The 13,672-nt window shown below is 34.7% G+C and overlaps 1 protein-coding gene across 2 annotated transcripts; it reads left to right on the top strand.

Annotated features, from left to right (window-relative positions):
• Positions 1-171: 171 nt before the first annotated feature.
• btk (Bruton agammaglobulinemia tyrosine kinase) lies at positions 172-13,399 on the top strand. 2 transcript variants are annotated; one of them, XM_079893442.1, is made up of 18 exons: positions 172-300; positions 5,094-5,249; positions 5,501-5,605; positions 6,768-6,849; positions 7,038-7,166; positions 7,923-7,987; positions 8,076-8,266; positions 9,047-9,109; positions 9,237-9,291; positions 9,592-9,674; positions 9,924-10,051; positions 10,133-10,207; positions 10,436-10,607; positions 11,893-12,109; positions 12,195-12,259; positions 12,345-12,463; positions 12,552-12,709; positions 12,829-13,399. In XM_079893442.1, the coding sequence occupies exons 2-18, from the start codon at positions 5,109-5,111 to the stop codon at positions 12,895-12,897; spliced, it is 1,917 nt and encodes a 638-aa protein (XP_079749568.1). In that variant the 5' UTR covers positions 172-300; positions 5,094-5,108; the 3' UTR covers positions 12,898-13,399. The 2 variants fall into 2 exon arrangements, with proteins under 2 accessions (XP_079749568.1, XP_079749569.1); XM_079893443.1 differs by lacking the exon at positions 172-300 and adding an exon at positions 3,868-3,983.
• The last annotated feature ends 273 nt before the right edge of the window (positions 13,400-13,672 follow it).

Raw genomic sequence — 13,672 nt, 5'->3', positions numbered from 1 at the left:
TCATGGGTGGAATAAACATATGGCAGGACTTCTACTTTCTGACCCCTGGACTTTACTTCTCTGGTTAGACACAGCATACTTGAGTATCAACAGACTGCGTGAAAGTGTTAACAGCAGCCCTGCATGAGCGACAGTATGAAAATGAGCAGGAAGCAAAAGAGGAACTGAGTAACAGGAGTCCTGTGGTTGGGTGGAGTTTTGTCCAGTGTTGATCACATTCACAATCCAGTTTAATAACCTGCACTCAGTCTGACTGGTTTCATCCTGGTGCCAGATCACAGTGGATAAAACACAACTTAGGTAAGGTATCTTAGGTTTCTTTATTAGCCGAAAACTGTTCCTCTGTCAAAGAGTAAGATTGTGTAATTTGCCATTAATTGTGACTGGTCAGACCAGACGTTGAGTAATGTTGTTGCTTGAAAAGATAGAAAGAGACTAACCAAAGCAAACAAATGAATGCCCGGTTTCACAGACAAGGCTTAAGTCTAGTCCCAGAGTAAAATGCACATTTGAGCTGTTTTAACTGAAAGTAATTTGCACCGGCATGTCTTAAAATATGTCAGTGCCATTGTTTTGTTTCAAGATGTAGTAATGCTGTAGTAACCAGTAATGCTTTTATCTAATGCATGTTTATAAAAGCTACTTAAATATCCTAATTTAACTAAGTCCTAATCCTGGCTTAATCGAACCCTAAATTTAAATACAATGTAATGGATGGACACTCCATGATGGTGTCTTAAATTGGCTTAACTAATTTATTTTAGCTCCTCTTCCTTTTCTGTGCAATGCTGTTTGCACCTTAAATAATTATTATTGTTTAACTTTACTGATCTATGCAAGTAAATCAACATTCCTTAACAATAATAATGGTAACACTTTACAATATGGTCTCATTTGTTAACATTAGTTAATGTATATTAACCAACATGAACTAACAATGAGCAATATATTTGTTACAGTATTTATTAATCTTTGTTTACATTAGTTAAAATACAACTATTCATTGTTTGTTCATGTTAGTTCACAGTGCATTGTCTAATGTTAACAATAAGACAATACAACTTTTTATTTTAATAATGTATCAGTAAATGTTGAAATTAACATTAACTAAGATTAATAAAAGCTGTAGAAGTATTGTTCATTCTTGTTAATTAATGTAGTTAACTAATGTTAAGAAATTAAACCTTATTCTAAAGTGTTACCATAATATTATGAGTACATTTAAACAAAAATACAGCTACAAAAATAATGTTGCACGAGTAAAAATAATAATAATTAACAAGAATATTACAGTTACAGTACATGTTATTATAAAAAAATAATACATAAATCTCAAATAAGTCTCAAATTTTTCATTTTTAATTCCACATAATATTTGTTAATACATTTTATAAAGGGGTTCACGCAACATTCCTATATACTTAATTAAATGGATCCTGCTTACAAATCTTGCACAAGGGTGAATCAATAGTGCATTTACCTTACAATAGAAGATGATATGCATTCATATAAAATTAACTGATAGAGAAACTAATCACACATTCAATTGTTATATACCACAATGGTTTAAAGACACTGTTAACATTATTAATGAGGGTTATTTATAGGGTGCGGCTTTTATGCATTTATATTTCTTCATGTAGAAGATGCTTTTATTCAAAGTGAAATCTAAAATAAGAATCAGGCTAGTGTTTTTATATTGGAGACATGCGCTGTCACCTCTTTCAGCCAGAATCTTCCAGTGTTTTAGCAAGAAAGTAGTCAAACATGGAAGATATGGGGGGACTAATAGGTCATTAAAACTCATATTTATCAATTATTATTCTAATTATTTAAGGGAATCCTCTTTATTGTTTGTAGTGGACATAGTCCTGTTTTTTTTTAACATTGTAATAAGCATAACTAACATTTAAACAAATGTCCATTCTCCTACACGCCTTTGTGGGCAATGCAGTCAGAAAATATCTAACATCTATGCTTTGCATGTGCACATAATGAAAATAGTCCATTTTGGTGGATCTCAGTGATGTACACGGATGCAAATTCAAATTCCATCAAATATCATTTACTGTCATATTCTAATGTCATTCATCATCATTTGGGACATTTAGTAGGCTATATAGTAGGATAAGAACAAAACTTGAACTGCATTGAGATGGATTCAATTCAATTTAGATTTATTTGTATAACGCTTTTCACAAAACATAATTTTAAAGCAGCTTTACAGAAAATGCATGTCTACATTATAATTTAGAGAGAGCTGTTATCAGAGGTGACTGTCCAAGTAATGGATTTCAGAAATGTACATATACAAATCACACAGTTATGTATTAATTTAGATAATGTATTACTTTTAAGGCAGAAACAATGAGCTCATTGAAGTAATGAATACATGTTGTTAATAAAATGATTAAGACATATAGAAAATTGGATGATGACACCATGTTTTCTTCAGAGCTGCTTTATAGCTGAATCAACTTTGTTTCATAATTGACAAATTTCACAACATCGAACCTGTTATTGAACTGAATTGAATTAACACTGAACTGACTCACAGTGAATAATGACACTACTGTCATGTAGAGCTGCTTATAGTTGAATTGAACTCAATTCATAATTTTACAGTTATTGAACTGAACTGAATCAACACTGAACTGACTTCAGCTGAATAATCACACTATTTGAATTGAATTCTGTCTCATCATTGATCATTATTTTCCTGTAAAGCTGCTTCATACACTCTCAGAAAAAAAGGTACAAAAGCTGTCACTGGGACAGTACCCTTCAAAAGGGTTCTAATATGTACAAAGGTGTACCTTTTGAAAAGTTACCACCACAGTGACAGCTTTTGTACCTTTTTTTCTGAGAGTGTAACAACATGTATTGTATAAAACGCTATACAAATAAATTGAAAACAATAAGCATAACATTGCTTAAAATAACTAAATGTTGCATTTGAGTTTAAATTAGCCAAGTGAATAAGCAAAATATTAACCATTGGAACCACGGAGGTGTAGATAAATTGTGGTATGATGTGGCAGTCTATCTTTTGCCCATGCAGTTCCCTCCCTCCAAACATGAGCTATACTTGCATACTTATCAGGAACCTTACAGTCGCAGGACACTCTAGAAGGTTCCTGTTGCTCAACATCACTTTCAATGAAAAGCAAGTATTTAAACTGCTAACCATAGGGAGTACATTAATGTGTTAATTTATGCTAAATTTTGAAATTGTTATGCATCATAAACATGTATGATTTGGCTTCAAATTAAGATGCACCTGCCCTGACACTAAGTATTATAGGACATTTTTAAGCATAGGTTCAATCAACAAATGGTTACACTTGTGCAACATCTGCCTGGAAAAAAACCCTGATGTGAAACAGAGACAAGCTTAACAGTAATTATCTGACTCGTACGGCTTACTGATGCCGATACGAACTGTTTCCCCTTCCTCTGTATCACAGATCAACATTGATGCAACTTCCCTGTATGAAGTCTTATAAGTCACTGCCCTTTGAAAAAGTTGTCAAGCTTTCATGATAAACAATGCTGCTATAACCAATACTCGTGCACTGTAGTCCTGACATACTAAACCAACACCAAACCCACACCATTACAACCCAGGTGTAGAGCGTGTTTAATACAGCAGCAGATGCTTGTGCTATTTTAATAGTAAATTATTAAGATATAGTATCGACTCAAATATAAAGTGCCGGTGATGTTCGTATTTGTCATACTATGAAAAGATATGAACAAAAACTTTTTGTGACAAGCTTTTGAAGGTGTCAAAAGACGGTGGTGGTGGCAGAAGAAGAAACCAGGAAATGCTTGCATGGTGTTAAAAAAAGGCAGTTTAGTTTCTTTACCACAGAGCACAGACGACTCAGCATTTAACAGCTATGTGAGAGAAGCTTATTGCAGAGGCACTGAAAGTGATGAACAGAACTAACTGAGATGTTTTAAAGGACACTGAGATACAGGTAACTTTACCAAATGCTTCTCTGGAGTAAAACATGCTATTTATGGCACTTTTAATCAGAATGCAAGAAAGATATTAGGATATTAAACAGGTTTTAAGCAGAAACCAGTCAACCTTGTAGAGGCTAATCTTTATTGATTCATGTAAATGTGTGAAGTTACATTAGGTTAGTGATTGTAGTACAAACCTAAAAGCTGTATTCAGTTAAAAAGTTCATCAAAAAGGTCATTCAATGATTAACAAATGCTTTTCTTCCTCAATGCATTCTTTCTCATCCATTTACTGGATTCAATGGGGCCCTTATGATGTTGTGGATGAATGTCAAAAAGTAGTGCGATGTATTTGTTTTGTACTGCCTACATAAATATTCCAAACTTCAATACTGAATAAGAATATTGTTCCCAAGACCTCTTGCTATTGCCTTAAACTACGACGCAGGCCTTTAGGAGGGAAGGATGTGAATGTTCAGTTTTGGTTTGTAGAAAAGTACTTGATGTGTGTGGTTGTAGGTTCACAGCTTAGATCAGAGCAGGAAGAAGCATTCATGATCCACAGGAGGAAATATTGGCAACAAAGGATGTCATTGACGCTGACAGGAGGACTCATGCAAACCATTTCTAATCAGACACGGCCCGCCTAATAAATCCACCTTTAGCTTCAGACAAGCAAAATCATTGTACAGATCTGTTGGAAAACTGGATGTAGCATAAGTGCTATCATTATATACTAACAGTTGGATACTACATGTGGAAGCAGAGTGGTTTGACTGCAGGGGACATAAAATAAATGAACAAAACCAAATAAATATTTACATATTTAAATGCTAAATACCAGTGCTGTGAAATCGATTAATCGTGAATAATCGCATCTAACAGAAAAGTTTTTAAATATATATGTGTGTGTTTGTACACACACACACACACACACACATATATCTATATACGACCATTTATGTTAGATGCGATTAATCGATTTGACAGCACTATACTAAATACATATGTACCAACACCAATTGTTACTCATCACTCAAAAAGTTAACTATGAAATCAAAGATGAAGACATGAAATATGTTCAACATGACAGTTTGTTTTTTCCCCCTAAATTCACACAGATTAAAAAAATTAACATGCCAGACATCATTCTGGAGGATATTTTTATAAAACGGTCCCAGCAGAAGAAGAAGACCTCACCTTTAAACTTCAAAGAAAGGCTGTTTGTACTCACTCAGGACAAAATATCCTACTACGACTATGACATCGAAAAAGGGGTATGCATATATTTGACATTTTCTTACCATAACAGTAAATGTTAGGAAAAGAACTCTTTATTTTGACATGAATTGGAATTTTCAAAATACATCTTATTGATCTTATTTTCAATAATCCATTTCACTTGGATGTACGTCACAATATGGAAAAAACAATCTGACGCTACTTCCGCTACATTGTGACTTTAATATATATATATATATATATTTTTTTTTATCTTTTTAATATCATAATCCTACTGACTGTTTAGAAGCGGAAAAGCCTGAAGGGTTATGTGGACATTGAAAAGATCAAATGTGTGGAGGTTGTTTTACCAGAAGACAGCGCTCCTCCTGACCGACTCTTCCCATTTCAGGTGGGTCTCTACAAATACTAAGACATTTAAAACCATTCAAGACTACACATTCTTGTTCACCAACTTCAATGGGAACTCTACGTTGGTCATGTGAAAATTTCGAAACATTTTAATGTGCATTCTATGTGTATTTACTGCAATCATGTTACTTCCACTTCCCTCATTAATATATTGAATATAATCATGTCTTCCTTTTCAATTTGAAATAAGTGTCGCTGTATCTGTACTATAAGTTTCAGCTTTAGCTGTCTAGTAAATATATGTGCTAACAACATCGAAACAGTACTGAGCTGATAGCTGACACTGCTCAGGACTTCAACCATGATAAGAGGCTAAGAGTAATGGAGCAGAAGTGAAACCTTTCCTCTTCAAAGTCTGAAATCAGAGGAACAACAGAACTCAACAGGTGTTGACTGTAAAACTGCTAGGCAGACAAAAACACTGTAGGCTAGCTAGCTTCAACAACTTAAGCACAAAAAGTTGAGCTTTCCATCTGTAGACCACCGACAAACAGAAAGAGCACCAGGAAATGAATGTCAGACAACAACATTTTGTGGTTTTCAGTTTTCAGATTAACGCTTAAAATTATGAGCTTTATGTATTTATATATCTTTATATAAAGTTACTTTTGATGAAAACCTGTAGGTCTACTTTGCAACCTTTAAAAAAATAGCACTAAAAAGAAACTAGGTGCAATAAACAACTGTACAGTAAATTAAAGGGATAGTTCACCCAAAATGAACATTCTGTCATCATTTACTCCCCCTTAAGTTGTTCAAAGCCTGTATACATTTCCTTTCTTCTGCTGAACCCAAGAAAAGATATTTTGAAGAATGTTTGTAACCAAACAGTTGTGGGGCACCATTGACTTCCATAGTATTTTTTCCCCCATACTATGGAAGTCAACGGGGCCCATCAACTGTTTGATTACCGACATTCTTCAAAATATCTTCCTGTAAATTCTTACAGGTTTGGAACAACTTGAGGGTGAGTAAATGATAACAGAATTTTCATTTTTGGGTGAACTATACCTTTAAGCTACAAAAGAAAAAGGAAATATTTGGCAATAATAGATTATGTTGAAATGCAACAGTTCATCTATAGGCCAAAGTCATAGCCTATATAACTTTGTATTGTGATGTATTTTTCTTTTCTCTCACAGATAATCTATGACGAAGGTCCCCTTTATATATTTGCAAAGTCAGATCAAATTCGCAAGCACTGGATACATGAACTAAAAAGTGGTCAGTAGCCTATTTATTTTAAGTCATTATCACAAAGTCCATTCAAATTAGTGAGCCACCTTTATGTGGACTACATTATAGAAAAGATAAAGAGAAAAGTATGAATGTTTCCCATAACACAACATGCAAGTCCTATGCAAAACTCTGTTTATTCAATGTAAATGGTTTCCAATGTACCTGTCTTAAAGTGGTGCGGTTCAACAAGGACCTGATTCAGAAGTACCACCCGTGCTTCTGGGAAGATGGCATGTGGAAGTGTTGCCAGCAGGAGGTGAAGCAGGCCATGGGCTGCAGGGTGCTGGAGACCAAAAATGGAGGTCTGTAAAACTAGAGTGTGAAATTAAATTAGAACACTGCTGCCGCGCGTCAATTCACTTTGATTTTTCTGCAGAATCTGAAGAAATTTCGTACAGCAATCTTCTCGCAGTGTTTCCCTCAATACATCGTCAGCTACTGAATCTGTAGCGCGAAACTGCTCAGCATGACCATTGTAATCCGATCCCCAATGAATGACTCTTACAAGCCGGTTATTCTAGACTTAATGAATCAAAAACATAGCACAACCAGTGTGGGCTGCGTTTCTCAAAAGCATCGTAGGCCAAGATCGTAGAACCATTGCCACCAATGGTCTCTGCTCACGATACTTTTGAGCTCAGCTCAGCGTGTGGTCATCTCGTAATTACAGTAATTCTGTTGTATGGACAAAAATGAAAAACATTGCTACACAGAAGAAAGAAAGTCATACAGGTTTGGAATGACATGAGAGTAAGTAAATGATGACAGAATATTCATTTTCTGGGTGAACTATTGTTTTGCATTTATGCCATCTCTAAATTATCTCATCATTTGACAATGGAATGGTCTTTCTTCCAAATATTTATTTCCTAAAAGTAGGCTACTCAGAAAGTTTAAATGAACAACATAGCATAATGACACAATAAAGATTTTTTGCGATTTCCAACCATATTCAACAAGGCATCATTGCATCATCAATTCAATATGTAATAGTTAATGCTAATTAAACTGCATTTATTTATTCAATGCATGTCAATATTTCTTTCCCTTCTTCTAAGGGGTTTTCAAAAGAGGTTCCAGGAATCGTGATTCCAGAAAGCCTCTTCCGCCAACACCTGAGGAGGTCAGTTACCAGTCTATCCAGTCAGTGATAATATATGCACAATCATATTCATCCTTTAGAAATGATCTGTGTTACTGTCCTGCTTTAGGAAAAGCCACCCAGGCCTCTGCCTCCCCAACCACCCATGGTCCCCCCAGGCTTCAGTGTGGGCATGACTGTTATAGCTGAATATGAGTATGCACCAGTGACTCCCCATGACCTAGAGCTGAGAAAAGATGAGGAGTACACACTCTTAGAAATCAACGATCCCAATTGGTTTAAAGCCAGAGATAGATATGGGTAAGAGACTGCAAAATGAATTAGTATATGACTACCCTAGTGAAAAATCCCTATACCAAAATGTATTTAAAATACATTTATTTCATACTAAGTATACTGCAAATCAATTAACATATTTACTCACATATTTCTTGAGACTTACCGATATAACTATTATTAATTAATGAAACTTTATTTGGAGTACTTTTTATTGCACAATGCACATTTCTTAATATTAAGCCTAAAATGTTTAATACCACTATTAGTAAGGATAGTATGATCTCTGTAAAATATCAGTCATTAAATAAAATATTTCATAATAATAATACAATAAAATATTTAAAGTGTACCAAAGTATACTTGGAATAGTATGTATAAGTATATCTTTAGCACTATTTCTGGATAACTAAAGTGCATTAAGTTGAAAATTAGTTCCAATTTAGTAGACTTTAGGTATATCAATTTAGCATACCAAAAGTACATTTATATAAAGTACATAAATATGTAAATGTATTTGTAGTAGGCTATACTTAGTATAAAATAAATGTATTTCAAATACATTTTAGTATATTTATTTTTCACTAGGGTTGTAATGCATGATCTATCTGTTGTAGACTTCAAGATTCTCTATATGTGCTAATGGAGAATGATAAACACATTAACTGCTGTCGAATTATTTGCATATCTGGGGAAACTTTTACAGGCTGTGGGCGATATGTAGTCAGGTGGAACTAGCTGTGCAATCAGGACTGTGTTCTCTTAGATACAAAAAGCATTACTGATCTCCTACACTGTTTACAGAAAGGAAGGCTACATCCCAAGTAACTACATCGCTCAGGCCTTGAATGGATTGGAGAAATATGAGTAAGTATACATTCAACAAAATGGACAACTACAGCCTTCTACACTAGTTAGAAAAGGTGAACAATTTAGAACCTTATAAACACAGTTCAACCACATTTTAACAGATTATTTCCTATCTATCTTGTAGTTGGTACTGTAAGAACATCAACCGCAGCCAGGCAGAGAATTTACTGAAAACAGAAGTAAGTATAGATCAGTGGTGGCAATCAAAAACATAATTGATTTATCATCAGAAAAAGAAAAAAAAAACCTGTATGATTGTAATAAAAAGCTGTTTCTTATATATATATATATATATATATATATATATATATATATTGTAGGTTGAATTCAGATCAAATCTATCACTTGTTTTGTTTTTACATTGAAATGATTATAAACATTGGCACACCGACTTGAATTCACCATATAGCTTATATTTGTTTAATGTACAGAATGTGTTCTGAAATGTAATCTTTCATAAAAAAAAAAAAAAAAAACAGAGTAAAGATGGCGGTTTCTTGGTGAGAGACTCGGGCAAATTCACTGGAAAATACACTGTCTCTGTGTTCTCCAAGGCTGGTGGGTGAGTTTGATCAAGCTACACATTTGTTTCACGGTTAACTTATCAAAATGAAAGTGGAACACTGACCCTACGGAAGAGAGATGTAAATCTCTCCATGCAAAACTAGGATAAGTCCTTTCACAGTTCAAGTTTCACACTGTATAAATTGTCACGGGACTGCACTGTTGCTCTCTCAAATTCTTTGTGAGACAGATTTAAGGTTTGACTTGAATCCCAAGTGATTGAACTTCATTTCTGGTCTCTCTCCAGGGAGACTGTTGGCAGTTGCAGACACTACAACATATGCGTCACTGCAGAAGGCCAGTTCTATCTAGCGGAGAAACACAACTTTTGCAATATCCCAGAACTTATTAATTACCACCAGCACAACGCAGCAGGTAAATCTACTCGCATGTGAATACACAATGACAAATGATGGCTATAAATGTATTTAATCAAAGCAAATATGTCTGTTTTAGGACTAGTGAGCAGACTAAAATACATTGTGTCAAATCGGGCTCAGAACGCTCCCTGCACTGCTGGTCTGGGTTATGGTGAGTTTATATTTGTTAGAGCATGGCACTAATAAGTCCAAGGTCATACGTTTGATTCCCATGAACTGATAAAACGCATACCTTGAATATAATTATTTGGATAAATGCATCTGCTGAGTATATAAATGTAAACATATTAGTGTAAATATTTAGCTGTATGGTTCTGAGAGTTCTTAATGGTGTTGATTAAAACAACGTGCTAAAATTGTCCTCTACTTTTCATTCCAGGAAGTTGGGAAATTGACCCCCGTCAACTTACATTTATCAGAGAACTTGGCAATGGTCAGTTTGGAGTTGTCAAGTATGGGAAATGGCAAGGCCGTCATGACGTGGCCATTAAAATGGTCAAAGAGGGCTCAATGTCAGAGGATGACTTCATAGAGGAGGCCAAGGTCATGATGTAAGTAGAAACTACCGTTCAAAAGTTTGGGGTCAATACGTTTTTTTTTTATTTATTTGGTTATTTATTATTATTATTCAGCAAAGATTTCACATAAAGGATGTTCTTTTGAATTTTCTATTCATTAAAGAAATTCCACAAAAATATTAAAGGAGAATTCCGGTCAATTTTAACATTGAGCTCATTTTTTTGTACATTTGGAGTGCTGTCAATACAGAGAACAACGACAAAAATCGGTGTTGCCTACACCGTGTTATCCTCTTTTTAAAATTTGCACCCTGTTGACTTCAATGGGGCAAGTTTTAAACCTGCTTTTAGCCTCTTAACATCCTTGATGTGTCATTACAAGTGCACAGGTCATGTGAGTGATTCCTTCGGAGTGAACGCGGGTGAATCTGACTGCAGTAGATGTGAAAGATATGAATAAAAATGATGTTTATTCAGCCAGCGCACATACCTGTATTTACATCCTGTTTTCGGTCGAAGTCCATAGTAATCGATTGTCGAGTTCACGCGCATGATCATAGGTACTAAACCAATGCGCGTGAACTCGACAATCGATTACTATGGACTTTGACCGAAAACAGGATGTAAATACAGGTATGAGCGCTGGCTAAATATATATCATTTTTATTAATATCTTTCACATCTACTGCAGTCAGATTAACCCACGTTCACTCCGAAGGAATCACTCACATGACCTGTTCACTTGTAATGACACATCAAGGATGTTAAGAGGCTAAAAGCAGGTTTAAAACTTGCCCCATTGAAGTCAACAGGGTGCAAATTTTAAAAAGAGGATAACACGGTGTAGGCAACACCGATTTTTGTCGTTGTTCTCTGTATTGACAGCACTCCAAATTTACAAAAAAATGAGCTCAATGTTAAAATTGACCGGATTTCTCCTTTAAGCAGCTGTTTTCAACATTGATTATAATAAGAAATGTTTTTTGAGCACTGAATCATCATGTTAGAATGATTTCTGAAGGATCATGTGACACAGTAATAAATGTTTTAAAATATTAAAATTTTAAAATATATTTAAATAGAACACAGTATTAAATTGTAAAAATATTCCACAATATTACTCTTTCTACTGTATTTTTGATTAAATAAAAAGAGTGTAAGAGATTCTTTCAAAAACTTTCATTTTGAACAGTATGTTTCTCCATCTGTGATTGTGATTAAAGTTGTTAAAACACTTGATTATTCATTATCAGTGTTTATGTCCTGTTTTTCATTCATGTTTATTTCTCTATAATAATTTTCTGCTGTATAACACTAGGAAACTCTGTCACGAAAACCTGGTCCAGCTCTATGGCGTCTCCACAAAACAACGACCCATCTATATAGTCACAGAATATCTTGCCAATGGATGTCTGTTGAATTACTTACGAGAGACCCTGCAGCACCCCTCCAGTATTCTTCTCCTTGAGATGTGTAAAGATGTCAGCGAGGGCATGGCCTACTTAGAGGCCAATCAGTACATCCACAGAGACCTGGTTCGTGTAACACAGAAATATTCCTCAACTGGAAGAGATATTTTACCATTAAAATTTCCAAAATGTTTTTTTTTTTTTCTCATAGGCTGCTCGGAACTGTTTAGTAGACTTAAATGGGACCATTAAAGTGACTGATTTTGGATTGTCAAGGTAATTGAATGCATGGCGGACAACACTATTTAAGTAAAATTCGCCATACTTTCTCTCTGCATAGAAATCATTGCTGTCCATACAGGTATGTTCTGGATGATGAATACACCAGCTCTGCTGGTTCAAAGTTCCCAGTGCGCTGGTCGCCTCCTGAAGTCCTCCTTTACTGCAAGTTCAGCAGCAAGTCAGATATTTGGGCATTTGGTGCGTCACTTACCACTGCATTTCCAGCATAACTTTACCTTCTGTCAAACCAACTGTTTCATTTTCTCTTTTGTTATTTGTCTGACAGGTGTTTTGATGTGGGAGATATACACTCTGGGCAGAATGCCTTATGATCGGTGGAACAACACAGAGATAGTAGAGAAGATTTCTGCTGGTCACCGTCTTTATCGCCCACAAATGGCCAATGACAAAGTTTTTGCCATTATGAACAGCTGCTGGCATGAGGTACACAGCTTTATACTAATAGTTAAAACATTTTGTGAATTAAAACGGTTATCTATTAATGCAAATTTAAACATGACAAAAGTCAAACAGTTAAAGTTTATGCCCTCTCTTTTTTGTAGAGACCAGATGAGCGCCCCACGTTCGTAGATCTTGTCATGACCATCAAGGATTTGCTTTTCAACATGTAATCGACATAACTACTGTGAACCCTTGAACATTAAGGATACAGTCAACCATATGCAATTGAAAGAATCATTATGTAACTTGTCTTGAATAACCTCCTCAATTAATTTCTTTCAACTAAGAACCCAATAATGTGAATGCTGTATTACACATCTTTGATAATTTAGTTTGAGTTTAAAACGTTGCAAGAAAAAAAAGGAGATTGGAATGTGATTTCTCATTTAACATTGCAGTCTTACAAGCTATGTTGTATCTAGTCTATAAACCTCCCCTCGGTTTCATATACAAATCAAAAGCTATCTTTAATATTATTGCAATTATTTATAATAACCAGCAGAAACAACAATAAAAATGTAGGACTGTATTGTACATAATGACTGTGGCTGTGTATTGATATATAAAAATATAGAAGTAGCTAAACTTTAGTAAAACAATCTCTAGAAATCTTCCAGGCTTGTAGTGTAAATATTTTTTTTTATTCAAATCACGTTATCTCCAGTGGTTGAAATCGGATGAATATTTAATTAAGGACTAAACTTTGTCTCTTTTTCATCTATCTGTGTACTGAATAAAACGAGAGTTTTCAGTATTCCTCTGGCTCCACTGGTTTTAGTCATACTATTTTATTCCTATTCAAATTACATTTGTCACCATTAATGTCAGTAAACACTTAATTAAGAGTGAAGATTCTTTTACATTTAAACATCATTTTAATGAAAAGTTTTCTACATTAAAGAAGTATAAAATGGTCTTATCTCTCCCCGCCTGGTCCAAACACCT

This window comes from Squalius cephalus (genome assembly GCF_949319135.1).
Source record: "Squalius cephalus genome assembly, chromosome: 14".
Classification (NCBI taxonomy): Eukaryota; Metazoa; Chordata; class Actinopteri; order Cypriniformes; family Leuciscidae; genus Squalius; species Squalius cephalus.
This window is presented reverse-complemented; position numbering and strand designations above follow the sequence as displayed.